The sequence below is a fragment of the Stegodyphus dumicola genome, chromosome 5 (assembly GCF_044657685.1).
Source record: "Stegodyphus dumicola isolate Sdum_Otavi_A_Nest chromosome 5, ASM4465768v1".
NCBI classification, from domain to species: Eukaryota; Metazoa; Arthropoda; class Arachnida; order Araneae; family Eresidae; genus Stegodyphus; species Stegodyphus dumicola.
Genome location: NC_140772.1, coordinates 209,874,500 through 209,887,135, shown reverse-complemented (window position 1 = coordinate 209,887,135; position 12,636 = coordinate 209,874,500). Strand labels below are relative to the sequence as shown.

Below are 12,636 nucleotides of genomic sequence, written 5' to 3'. Positions count from 1 at the left end.
TTGTCAGAGTATACAGTGACAGGTCTATCCCTTCGAGCGATGAATCGCATGAACGCGTGCAGGAAACTTTCAGTTGATAGAGATGAGACTAGCTCTAAGTGAACTGCTCTATATATTGCGCAAGTAAAAATGACGATCCATGTTTTTTGGCCTCCTTTTAAAATTAAGGGTCAGATCAACACCAATAATCTCAAAAATTAAAGCATCTCTTATTCTGTCTTCAGGTAGAGGCGCTTGAGGAGTCTTATATGAATCAGAGTCGAACCTTCGACATCGTACACAGTTTTTTATAACCTTGCGTACTGTCTTCCTGTTCTTTACGATCCAATATTTTTCACGCAAAGCGCACTTAACGAATTGTACTCCAGCGTGACTTAGCCTTTCATGTTCAGATTTGATCAGTTTTAAGACTAATGGATGTCCTGAGGGAAGTAAAACTGGGTAACGAAAGTCAGCATCATCGTCTCTCTGAAAGATACGTGTCTTCACTTTTATAAGGCCATTGGAGTCCATGATAGGTTCTAGAGCACGTATTCTTTTATCTTTTAATCCTTCGAAAGATTCTCGTTGGATGAGTCGGAAAACCACTGTTTCAGCTCCTTTTAGTTCTTCGACTGAAATTCTCCCATGAGTTCTTTCAGATGGTGGTGTTGTAGCATTTTTAATGAATCTAAAGATCCAAGATACGACCTTTATGATCTTTTCAAATTTTGAAATATTGTCAAAAAGGTTAAATTTATCTGTATTCGTGTTATTGCTTGCTGAAACCACAGTTCGTTTTCTCTCTCCATTTACTATATCAAAGTCAGGATGTTCTCCATCTGCAATAGGCCACTCTTCTGGAGGTCGATGAATCCAATCTGGTCCTTTCCACCATTCGGATTTCCTCAATTCTTTTGCAGAGCAACCGCGTGATGGCAAATCCGAAGGATTAAACTTTCCGGGAATGTGATGCCAGTGATCTGGGTTACTCAATTTTCGAATCTCATTTACTCGATTGGCTACAAAAGTGGACCAATTTTCTTTGTGTTTTATCCAAAAGAGAGCATTTGTGGAATCCGTCCAGTAAAAAACTGGAACCTCTTTTAATTTCAAGTCTTCTCTTATTGTATGAGAGAGCCTGGCTCCAATAGTGCAAGCGAGTATCTCTAGTCGAGGTATGGTGAGTGCTTTTAGCGGAGCAACTCTTGCTTTAGATTGTATCAATTGACAGGTGACTCCACTCTCACCGCTGTGTCTAAGGAAAATGCAGGTCGCATACGCGTCCTTGCTTGCGTCCGAAAATACATGCAGAGTGGTACTTTCGTCTATTTTGGGAAGCAATCTAGGAATTTTGATGTCTTTCAAATATTTTAACTGAAATGACCATGTGAAAAATTTCCTTGCTAGATCATTCGGCAGATTAGTATCCCAGTTAATTTTCTGTTTCCAGCACTCTTGCAGAATCAGTTTAGGCATGAGAGTAACTGGACTAGTAAACCCAATTGGGTCAAAGATTTTACTCAATTCGGAAAGAACAGATCTTTTGCTCAATACAGGGTTTTCTTCATATTTTACGTGACAAGACAAAGTATCGTCAAACAAGTCCCATTTCAATCCCAATACTGACACAACATCTTCATAATCTTTATCAGAAAGGTTTAGAATTGAAGTTTCATTTTTAAGTCTATTATGTTTCCAACCTCTTAGGTCAAATTTTGCAGTAGCCATGATTTCTCTAGATCCTTTGATAAATGAGTTTAATTCTTCAATTGATTCCACGCTCGCTACGCAGTTATCCACATACATGGCTTTCTTTAGCTTTGAAGCTATTTCCTGATGATGTTTTGGTACATTTTCCAAATGGTAGTTAATCGTGGCAGCGAGTAAAAAGGGGCTGGCGTTTACGCCGAATACAACCCTTCGGTGCCGATATATAGTCAGTTTTTCAGGCTGTCCTTTCTCCCACCATAGGAACCGGAGAAAATCTCGATTCGCTGGGTTCACACCTATCTGAAGAAATGCTCTTTTTATATCCGAAATTACTCCATACTTCCCCTCTCGAAATTTCGTCAAAATTTTGGGGATCAATTCAATATAATTAGGACCCTTTTCCAGGCAGTCGTTCAGAGATACCGAATTTTTCTCCTTTGCAGATGCGTCGAACACTGGTCGAATTTTGGTAGTCGAATTTTCCCGAAACACTGCTCTATGTGGCAGATAATGCCCTTTGATCTTTTCTGCCTCCGAAATATCGATAGGTTCAATTATTCCCTCTTCTACCCAATCCTTTAAAACAGTTTCGTAGGCTTCTAAGGAATTCTTAGTCTGAAGAGTTTTCACGCAAGACTTCAGACGCTTTTCTGCAAGGATTCTATTGTCTGGCAACTCAGGATGAATTTGAAGCCATGGAAGTGATACCTGATATCTTCCAGCGTCATCTCTTTCTAAAGTACGGATAAAATAATTTTCTGTAGCCTTTTCTATTTCTTGTTTTGTTTGCGAAAGAGCTGGTTCAGTTATTCCGATAGAATCAAGAGACCACAAGTCACAAATTTTTCTGTCACTAATGTGTAGTGATAAAAGAACTTCATTAAAATTCTTTCCCTTTACCCTTGTTCTTCCTAATATTGTCCAACCAAGGTGTGTATTCATCGCTACTAAACTCTCCGTTACGTGTTTTATTTCCCCTGTAAAGAGTTTTCCGACATAATCTGCTCCTACAAGCACGTGTATTTCGTTAGGGTGTTTTTCAAATAAACAAGAATTCTCATTAGTTACATCACTGGGAAAAATTTTGTAACCTCTAAGTTTCTTTAAGCATTCCCTATCCTCCAATTTTGGAATATGTGAACATATGGTTTTTTGGCTCAAAACTTCCATTTCGCATGTGAATCCTGTTTTTGGATTATTTAACTTAATCAGATACTTGTTGTGATTTTCCCTTTTTTCTATCCCTTCAAAAAGCCCATGAGTCACACTTTCCTGACCTAAAGATTTTAGTTTTAATTTCTCCGCAAGAAATGTGCTGATACATGATCTGCTACTTCCGGTATCCAGAATTATTCGTATAAAATTGCTTTCACCATCTCCGTAAACATTGGCAATTAAAGTTTGCAAGATTACACTTTCATAGGATGAATTATTCGTTAAGGCCTTATTTTCAATTTGTTCTTCCTTAATTTCTCCGTTTTCGGTTTTAAAACACATTATAGTGGCATGTCGTTGTTTACATAATTCACACCTTATTCTAGAAGTGCAATTAAAACTAAGATGCCGTGGGTGTAAACAGCGATAACAGATCCCTTTCGCTTTGCATTTCTCCCTTTTTTTCTCAGTAGACCATAAAGATGCTTGTTTACACGTTATAGACTCGTGATCAGAAGAGTCGCAGAAAACACATGGTGTTTGTCCTCCCCGCAAACTTGCGTTCGTCAACTCCGAAGCTGTGTGTTTCGCAATAGGTCTGGTTTCACTCAGTTTGTTATGCTTTTGCGGCGCCGCCTTTGGCTGGACCGTCTGGAATGTACGTTCCCGCGCAACTAACTGTTCAGAAAGAAATTCCACTAGGTAATCGTAATTTGATTTCCGAACTGTTTTATTATACTCCAAAACCAAATCTGCGGGCAATGTTTTAAGCAAAATAGGCCTTAATATAGCTCCATATGTTTCTGAGGTCATATTTAATGATTCAAGACATCGAATATGTTTCTGTATATAATTGAATAACTTACGGAAATTTTGAATGTCATTACAATCTTTTAGAGGTCTTATTTTCAGTAATTTATTTATATGGGCGTTTATCAGTACATCTTTATTTCCAAATCTTTCTGTGAGGAGTTTAACTGAAGTTTCGTAATTTTCTTCGGTTAAATAATCGAAACCGTCAATGGTGTTATAAGCAGTACCTCCCAAAAAGGATTTCAAATAATTAAATTTGCTTATAGCGTCAAGCGTTTTATTTTGATGTATGGCTGATGAAAAAGTGTTCCAAAATGTCAGCCATTCGCAGCTCTCGCCATAAAACTTCGGAATCGTAAGTTTAGGAAGCTTCACATTATGACTTTCGATTTTAACGTTTTCTATAATACTTTCACTTAACTGTTCAGTGCTTCGTAACACATTAAATTTTTGTTGTTCTATATTAATTTCTTTCAATTTTTTGTTAGCTTTGTATTTAAATGTAGTTATTCTTTCACGATATTCGTCAACACCGTTTAATTCCTGGTCAAGATAATGTATGTCTATTAATTTTTCTATATCGGCATCTATTTGTTTTAACTCGTTCGATTTTTCATTTAAGAGTTCTAAAGAAATTTCTAGTTCCTCTGCATTCACTTCTGTTTTTGGTAATTCAGTTTCGATTCGGCCAATTAATTTTGTAACGGCAGCCCTTATGTGGCCGCGTTTCCTTTTCAATGTATCGATGAATTCCGTCATTATTTAATATTCAACAATTCAACAAGTATCAGCAATTCACTAATTATTTATGCTTATGTATTATGTATATAACTGATATCAATTTAGACAGTTTCAATAGTTAGGAAAACCGCAGTTACTGGCAGTCCCTGTTCGGGCGCCATGTTAAAAAATTTTATCAACTTTGTACTATTAAAATTTTTTGATCATTAAATAGATAAGTGAAAGTTCACTTACCTTCTAAATAGGGCTGCCCTGAACTGCCTGCTTTTCCTTCTTGTAGGTATCCGTCTCTATGATGAACTTCGATTCACTTCGAAACACAGCTATAAACTTTTTAAGAAATTTTAATTCGTATGAAAGATATCTACAAAATATTTACAAGTTATAATGATTACAAGCATAATTTATACGGAGACGGTCTATCGTTATACATCTGTTAGACGCGTCAGCCGTTCAACTGACTACTTTTAGTCTCTTTCGCCAGAGGGCGTTCGTGGAAGTAAAGTTCTAGTAAGCAAACGCGACACAAGCAGTTACTGCGCATCGTAAAATTCATCAATATTGGATTCACAAACACCAAGCAGCCGCGTTTTTTATGTTAGCCATAGCAAAAGCCTTTGACCGCGTCTGACATAACGGCTTAATTTATAAGCTTATTTCTCTCGACATCGCCAGAGACATGACCCTCATTCTGTACTCCTATCTTACCAACAAAGCTTTTAGAATCAGGCAGAGGACCACTACTCTGTTGAAATCATCATTAAAGCACCCGAGGTAAGAACGGGTACATCAAGCGGAGTAAACTTAAGATTAAATTATTCTTTTTTTTTATTTAAGATAACCGTACACTCCCTCTGTGCATAAGGAATTTTGTATGTTTTTTTCTACCAATTTAACATATAATAGCATAATATTTAATATTTTTACCTTTATGTCTAAACAGGCATAAGACAAAGTTTCCCTGCGATTTCCAGAAAGCACTTCAATACAAAGAGCCATGAGTTTCAACAACTCATTTCCTCAAGTCTTGAGGAACATTTTGCTATGTCAGAAAGTCTGTATGAGAAACAAAAGTTTCCTCCTGGTCGATATATAAAGTCGATGAGCCAGGAACAAACACTGTTCCTAACAAACCATCAAAAGTCCTTGCTTTACGAGGAAACAAATGGCTGGAGTATTGGTATCAACTTATAAGGTATTTCTCCCGCCTTCTTGGCATACCTTCATGGTGTGGTGGTCTGTACGCTGGGCGCGTATTCCAGAGGTCTGCGGTTCGATTCCCGGCGAAGGCGTTGCTAATTTTTCACCTTTCTTGCTTCCAAAAAATACCTAATGTCTCTAGAAACTGAATGTGGAATTTTAGTTTTGCTCAAATGTACGAATGCGAAGACAACTTCATGGCAGTAATGTTTATTTTCCCTCGAAAAGAAAGAGAAACCGGCATGTTCATTAATGATGCACCGTTAGATAGTTTTGCTTAGTATCACGCTTTTGTATGGATTAAGACAGGAATTTTGTGTATTTGTTTCGAAAATTTCTGTATTTCGTGTATTTGTTTCGAAAGTTTTGTTTGAATGTTCTCTAAACTGTTTGCTGACGAATCAGTCCTTTTGATTTTGGGTGGCCATGCCACCCGTAAGAAGGATAGTGATCTTATGCCAGGGGCCCAAGAAAATAATGCAATTATTTTGTGCTTGCCGTCAAATTATTCCCACAAGGAAAAGAAATTGCTTTGTAGTAACTCAAAAAGAAACTCAAAACAACTAGCACCTCTCCCTCAAAAAATGTATGAGGAACCAATACAAGAAAACACTCTCATATAAAAACCCTAAACTTTCTTTATCATGATTCCTTTGATGAAGACAATAAAAGCGCACTAGACATTGATTGTTTATAATCTAATGATGAATTTTCTAACTCAGAAAAAAGCAGATGGGTGGATCCAATGTAGAAAGTCCCTTGGCTGGGTTCATGGAAGCTGCAGTGGAACAAAGAAACAGAGAATTGCTTTACTCGTGAATTTTGTAAATAATATTTTTAAAATGTAAAATAAAAATTTCTGCTACTTTTTGTACTGAAAAAAATCTAGTTTTTCTAATTCCCCGTAATGTTAGCATGTGTCCCTGGTCTTATACCACTAGTGGCATAGATAAAACCGCGTGATTTGGAATTTTTACAGAAAAAAATAATTGTTAATTAAAAAGTAGGGAAATTCTGACTTTTCAGAAATAATATAGTGTGCTCAATTAAACAATGAATATTTCAGTTCGAAATAGTTTAGTTCCAACAAGCCTTCGAGTCCTAGCTAACTCACTTTCCCCTGCATAATGTTACGTAGTCAGGGTTTAAATTCAACCGGAGACCTCTTGAGCTCATTCTTAGTTTTTGAATTAAATTATATTTTTGTAGCCGGAGCCGTAAATAAGACGATGTTAGGATTTTATTTTATTATTTAACTATTTATTATTTATGTAATAATATATATATTTTTTACAATTTTTTAGTTTAATTTTATATTTTAATTTTAATTTAATTATATAATTATTTTAAATATCAAATATTCTATTAATAACTAATTGTTGTATTGTTTTAATTATACTAGTTATTTTATTAATTTACTTATTCTTGTTCCTCTTTCCTGACGTTCTTCCATAGGGTTCTGGCACTTCTAATTTTATAAATTAAGCCATTCCTATGGTAGCCTAATATAGCGTAAACAAAAATTTAAATGTATTAGATTGTAAAAGTTTTACTAACGTCGAAAGAGCAATAACAGTTTTAAGCAGCCGCTTCAATCCATTCATCTCATTCAAGGAGAAAACATCGCTTTTACTTTATATTTTTATCCTTCAGTTAAAATATTAGTATCCCTTTATCATACACAGAATATTCTTTAACATTTATGCAACTGCAAAGATCTTTCCCAGCAATTAATTGAAAAGGTAAACAAGGAATCTTAAATATTAGAAACTACTTATCAATAACATTTATATTAATATAACGCATATAAAATTAAGTATATTATACTTACTTGGCAATAAGTCTTAAATAACGCATTCTTATAAGGAATTAGGCAATCACGTAGTGGTTTTACTAGGTCCAAAGCATGTTTCATACAAATAACGTTAGTTATTTTTTGCTCACAATTACGAACATTATCATCCTTCGGTATTTGGACACACAGCGACAAGAGATGTTCCGTGTCAATAAACTTACTAATTACAGACTGAAAGGGAAAAAAATATTTGATTAAGAAAAAATGGTGTTTAATTGAAGTTTACATTTTCTAATAAATCAATACATAATGTTTTAGCATTGTAAAAGACATATAAATTTTAACTAATTGATATAAACAACGAATGCAGTATAATATGACTGATGTTTCCTTTGAATGGCTTTATGGAAAGACGAAGAGTAAAATTCTGTATTTGCTCTTCGTTAAAACAAGTAGAAAAACACGGATTTTATATTGAATAAATTTTACAAAATTGAATATTCAGGCATAATTTGAGTCGTAGAATCGAAATATGGAAACAACTGGCATATCATTTTAGCAAATGTCCGATTTCTTGTCAAAATCCCTATGTTAGAACAATACTATATCGAAACTCGAAAGCGCGACTTAAGATAAGAATCTGATGTATATCTTAAGTCGCGCTTTCGAGTTTCGTCAATCGGCCCAGTAGAAGGGGAGATATAGAACTGTTCCCTCCCCCCCCCTTTTTTTTTTTTTTTTTTTTTTTTTGGTGCAATGTACATTTATTTACGTTGATTAATTTCTGAGAAAAATGTCATATTAATTTAGCAAATAATTACAGAGTCCCACTAAAATGCAATCATTTCTGTTATTAGTTTACCATCTAATGAGTGGATTCATTGATTACTATAAATAGCGATTAGGCTATTTTACCTAAAGGGTTTATTTTTTATATGTTTAATGCTATTTTTACAATTCTGTCTTTAATTATACAGGGCAAGAATAATATACTATAAATATTACTAGCTGAGTTCATATTCGATAGAAAAAAAAATCTCCTAGGAATCTGTTGAATCATATTCAAGATGGAAAGCAAGTTTAGTAGATATTTCCTTGATTCATTTAGATACTTAGTATTAGTTCGCGAATAAGACGATTCCTACGATCCGAATAATGAAAACTAAACACAGAAACAGTCTGGTGCATCTAGAGGATTATTTGCGCTTTGGTTTAGCAACCTTCAGTTACTTGAGAAATATCATGTGCATCTCATAACCCTCATATTTTTCAGTGCATATTTTTTCTATTAATAACTAATGTTTAATAACTTTTCTGTTAATATAATTTTCTTTTTTTATTAATAATTTCTTACGCGTTCAAAATGTGTTCACAAAACGTCGGCGTCAAACATGTTAGCTATTCACAAAATTTCACTGCACGGCATAAAGATTAATGTATTTATAATTAATTAATATTAATACGAAACCGAATAAGAATGAAAGTTACTGTTTCGTAAGGTCGCAGGAGTTCCATTATGAGTATCATCAATCGAAAAACAATAAGATTCTCAAATTAATTTATAATACAATACGTCAAGTAATAATTACCTTCAAGTCATAAAATGATTCCTCATTTTCTATAAGTTCGGCAATACAGTCTAATCTAGTATTAACTGTATTAATATTGCATGGTGGCTGTAAGATATTTGCACGAAGGAGACGATCTCCACCCGCAGTAAGGGTATGATTTAAAATGCCATATAGAGTATGGCCTACTTTACCCATTTCATTCGTGACCAACTCCAGATTTCGAGCGGTGGATGTACCTAAATTATATAACATATGTAAAGTATTATGTATGCATAATTTCTGTTGAAATATGCGTTCAGCAATACTGAATATTCAGCTATACATTACTTATCATAGTGGTATCTACGCTAGTCCGGTAAATAATTTTTAAAGAGTTTGAAGCATATGACATATTTTGCTTGAACTCTGTGTATTTCAACAAAGCAGCAGCTGCAGCTAAGCAATAATATCTATAAAGAAATAACTACTTTTTATTTTCAAACTGATTTCATTCAAACTATCATAACATAACAAAAACTGAAATTAGGAGAGAAAATTACAAATTTTAAGGAAATAAAAGTTATCAATCATACTTGCTAGTAACTTCTATTTCCACAGTTTTGTATTCCGAAGCACTTAATTCTTTAATGTACTGCAACCCTTTTCCTTCATTAAAATATTTCCGTTGAACTGTTACGACATTTAATTCAGGAAAAAGTTCCCGTATTCGGCAAATAAGCTTAGTTCTTGTACCGTAATCTAGGACGGTATTAGGCATAATAATCTAGCAAAGAAAAATAAATATTTTATCAAAAATATAGAAAGTAACTTATAATTTTAGCATGATAAGAAGGAAGTTTTATGGACCTATCCTACACTTTCGTAGAATACACATATTTTATCTGAATTTGTTCACTGAATTTCTTCAGGAAAACTCATTTTCTTCATTTTGTGCTAAGGTTATGTTAATAGAGCTTTGTATTGCTTGCCTGTGAACATTACATTTTAAGAATACACAGCTAAAATATAAACACTAGAAATTTATCTTTTTCAATGTTTCTAATAAATTTTATAAAATTATATAAATTCTCTAAAACTTCCTTCTCGTATTCCGTGCAGATTCTTCTTTAAATTTGTTTTATTTTAATAATGAACATAAAAGTGAATTAATCAATAAGTAAAGTTACATATCGTTTTTGACTGTGAATTATATGCTAAACCATAAGTTCTCAACCAGAGGGGAATTAGGTCAGCCTTTTATTAACCTGTTAGATATTTATTTTATAAAAATGAAAAACTACTTTTATTCAAGTTATGGTATTTATTAACATTTTCTTGTTTAATTTATGAAGCAAATAAAAAATAATCTAAATTTAAATAAACAGTATTTTTAAAGTTAGAATGGGTTGGGGGTAATGATCATCTAGCAATGGTGAAAGTGATACTTGGAGCAAAAAAGTTTGAGAACGACTGTGCTAAACGAATTTTGAAAGCTATAAACTGTGTTAAAATCCTATGGAATGTGTTCATATATTTGGCAAGTTTCGCTCGTGTTTGCTGTATTAATATTGCTTAGAATACAGGGACGTACTTTGTTTTCGCCTGCGGAAAAATGATAAATGACTCCCCTATACAGTGCAAAGTGCGGGCTGCCATTGATGAGGGGGTAGGCGGAAGAGAAAGGAAAAAGAAATACGTATATATAATGTTATGTCGCGAATTTTAATTATTAATATGTGTTTTAAGTTATTGTTGTTCTATTAAGCTGTTAAAGCCTTATTTAACTGGCAGTTCTTGAAAGTGTAGTGTAACAAAGACAGGAGACGGTTGCGAGGAAACACATCTGGTTTATTGCTTTATGGCCTTTTTACTAACAGTGGAGGCAGTAGGTGGTAGGGTGCTGTATTGTCGCGTTTTACTAATGGCGTTTGAAACGAAAATCGTCTTCCTTTCGCTTTGTTATAGTTTCAATTTTGTTATTTCAAGACAGTGGGGGGTGTACTAAGCTTAGGTAATTGGATTCTCGTAAAGCTTAGTTCCGCTTGTTAGTTGGAGGGATCCACTTTCCCACGTTTTTCCTGAGTACAGATGTTGGCTCATTGTGAGAATTTTCTTTTTTTTGGATTCGTCATGGGGGTGTCATTTTCTCAGTCTAGATAAAGTAAAAATTCTGGCATTGGTGTGATTTTAATTTTGTTTTTTTTTGTAGGCCTATAAACTTACAGAGGCTGAGAAACCGAAATTTTCTGGGTGCTTGCACCAGGCTAGAGTTCATTCTGATTCTGATTCTGATTTTCAAGCTAAGAGAAAGAGTGGGGGCTTGATCCCTTGCGGGTCTTGCTCTCGTGAGCGCCGGCTATTGCGTCAGATTTGGAGCCTGATTTGAGTCCTGCGATGTGAAATTAAGCCGAAAAAAATATCGGGACGTTTGCCCTGTTGCGGCCTTGCCTTGCAGCGGGCGCCGTGAACCAGCGAGCAGCAGATATGATTTTCTCTCGGCGTTTAGCTGGCGAGAATTTGCGTTGGCATAAGGCGTAGAGCTCAGCATAGAATTTCGATTCTCTTGTTCCAAGAATTGTAATGCAGATTCTCGTGGTGATCCTGATGCGCTATTCCTGTTTTTCCCGACTTTGACTTCGTAATTAGATTTTGTTCCAAAGGTGCTCTACGTTTTTGGTGGGTTTCGAGGCTTCCAGAAAGAGATTCGTGTAGGATCCGTCTAAGGTGTGCGATGCTGCTTATTCTGCCTGTGTCAGCTGCGTCGATTTTTTCATCCTTCCGCGCTCTGAAATTTATTAATTGTAAGGACAGCTTCAGTGGTGTTTCAACCAAGTCATCTTTAAAATTCGCAAGAACTGTGTGTCTCCATGAACGAGGATTTTGTGAATAAAGGACAGAAGGAATAATGTGGTGCTCGAGTAAACTTTGGACGCTGGACGATCTGTGGAGCTGTTAAATCGCCTTATTAATCAGTATACGAAGGTATTCCTGAGTAATGGGAGTGTGCGGTATGGACTTCATCCCATGAGTGATTTGTTTTTTTAATTTGTTTTATTTTAATAATTATCTTAATACTCAAGCAAGAGTCGTCATTTTAATATTTCTTAAAACTTGAGTAATTACTTAAATTAATTAATCAATGTGGAAATTATCAGTGTTCTTAAAGGGAATTACCATGATAAATACTTAAAGTTAGAAGATGAAATGGGAGAAATACTAGTGTTACACTTATGATACAGTAGGATTTAATAATGTTAATCTTAATTAATGTAGGCTGTAGTTTGGTGTGGTATTATGTTTTATTTTGCATAGAAAAATATGTGGTAGGTGATACTGATCAGTTACCCAAGTATTTACTAATATATTCAAGAATTTATTAAATGTGTGTTTAAAATTTAATTGCATTTGTGTATTTATCTTGTGTGTAATTTACTGTGGTTTGTCATGTCCCTCCATTTGTTTGAGCTGGGAGGCTTTCAAGAAACATGGAGTTTTATTGAATTTGGTTTATTGATTTTTCCTTTGCATAGGTTACTCAGAACGCTAACCGAAAATTTAATTTGTATTACCACTATACGATTGTTTATTCGATTGATCTTTGATTATTATGAATTAGATTTGTTTTGATTATATTATTTTTTTTTAGTTAATTTGTCCGGCACCATAAGTTGAATCAAAGTTCAAAGTTTT

The 12,636-nt window shown here is 34.4% G+C and overlaps 1 protein-coding gene and 1 long non-coding RNA gene across 2 annotated transcripts in view; one reads left to right on the top strand and one right to left on the bottom strand.

The window, feature by feature from the left end:
* The window catches only part of LOC118198747 (mutS protein homolog 4-like), an 84,790-nt gene that overhangs the window by 54,303 nt on the left and 17,851 nt on the right, over positions 1 to 12,636 (bottom strand). Inside the window, exons 6-9 of the mRNA XM_085817617.1 lie at positions 9,540 to 9,730; positions 9,295 to 9,416; positions 8,986 to 9,203; positions 7,433 to 7,627 (exon numbers count right to left, since the gene is read on the bottom strand). Coding sequence (XP_085673743.1) covers positions 7,433 to 7,627; positions 8,986 to 9,203; positions 9,295 to 9,416; positions 9,540 to 9,730 — 726 coding nt within the window. The remainder of the gene's footprint in view (positions 1 to 7,432; positions 7,628 to 8,985; positions 9,204 to 9,294; positions 9,417 to 9,539; positions 9,731 to 12,636) is intronic.
* The window catches only part of LOC146997398 (uncharacterized), a 71,497-nt gene that overhangs the window by 44,388 nt on the left and 14,473 nt on the right, over positions 1 to 12,636 (top strand). The window lies entirely within an intron of this gene.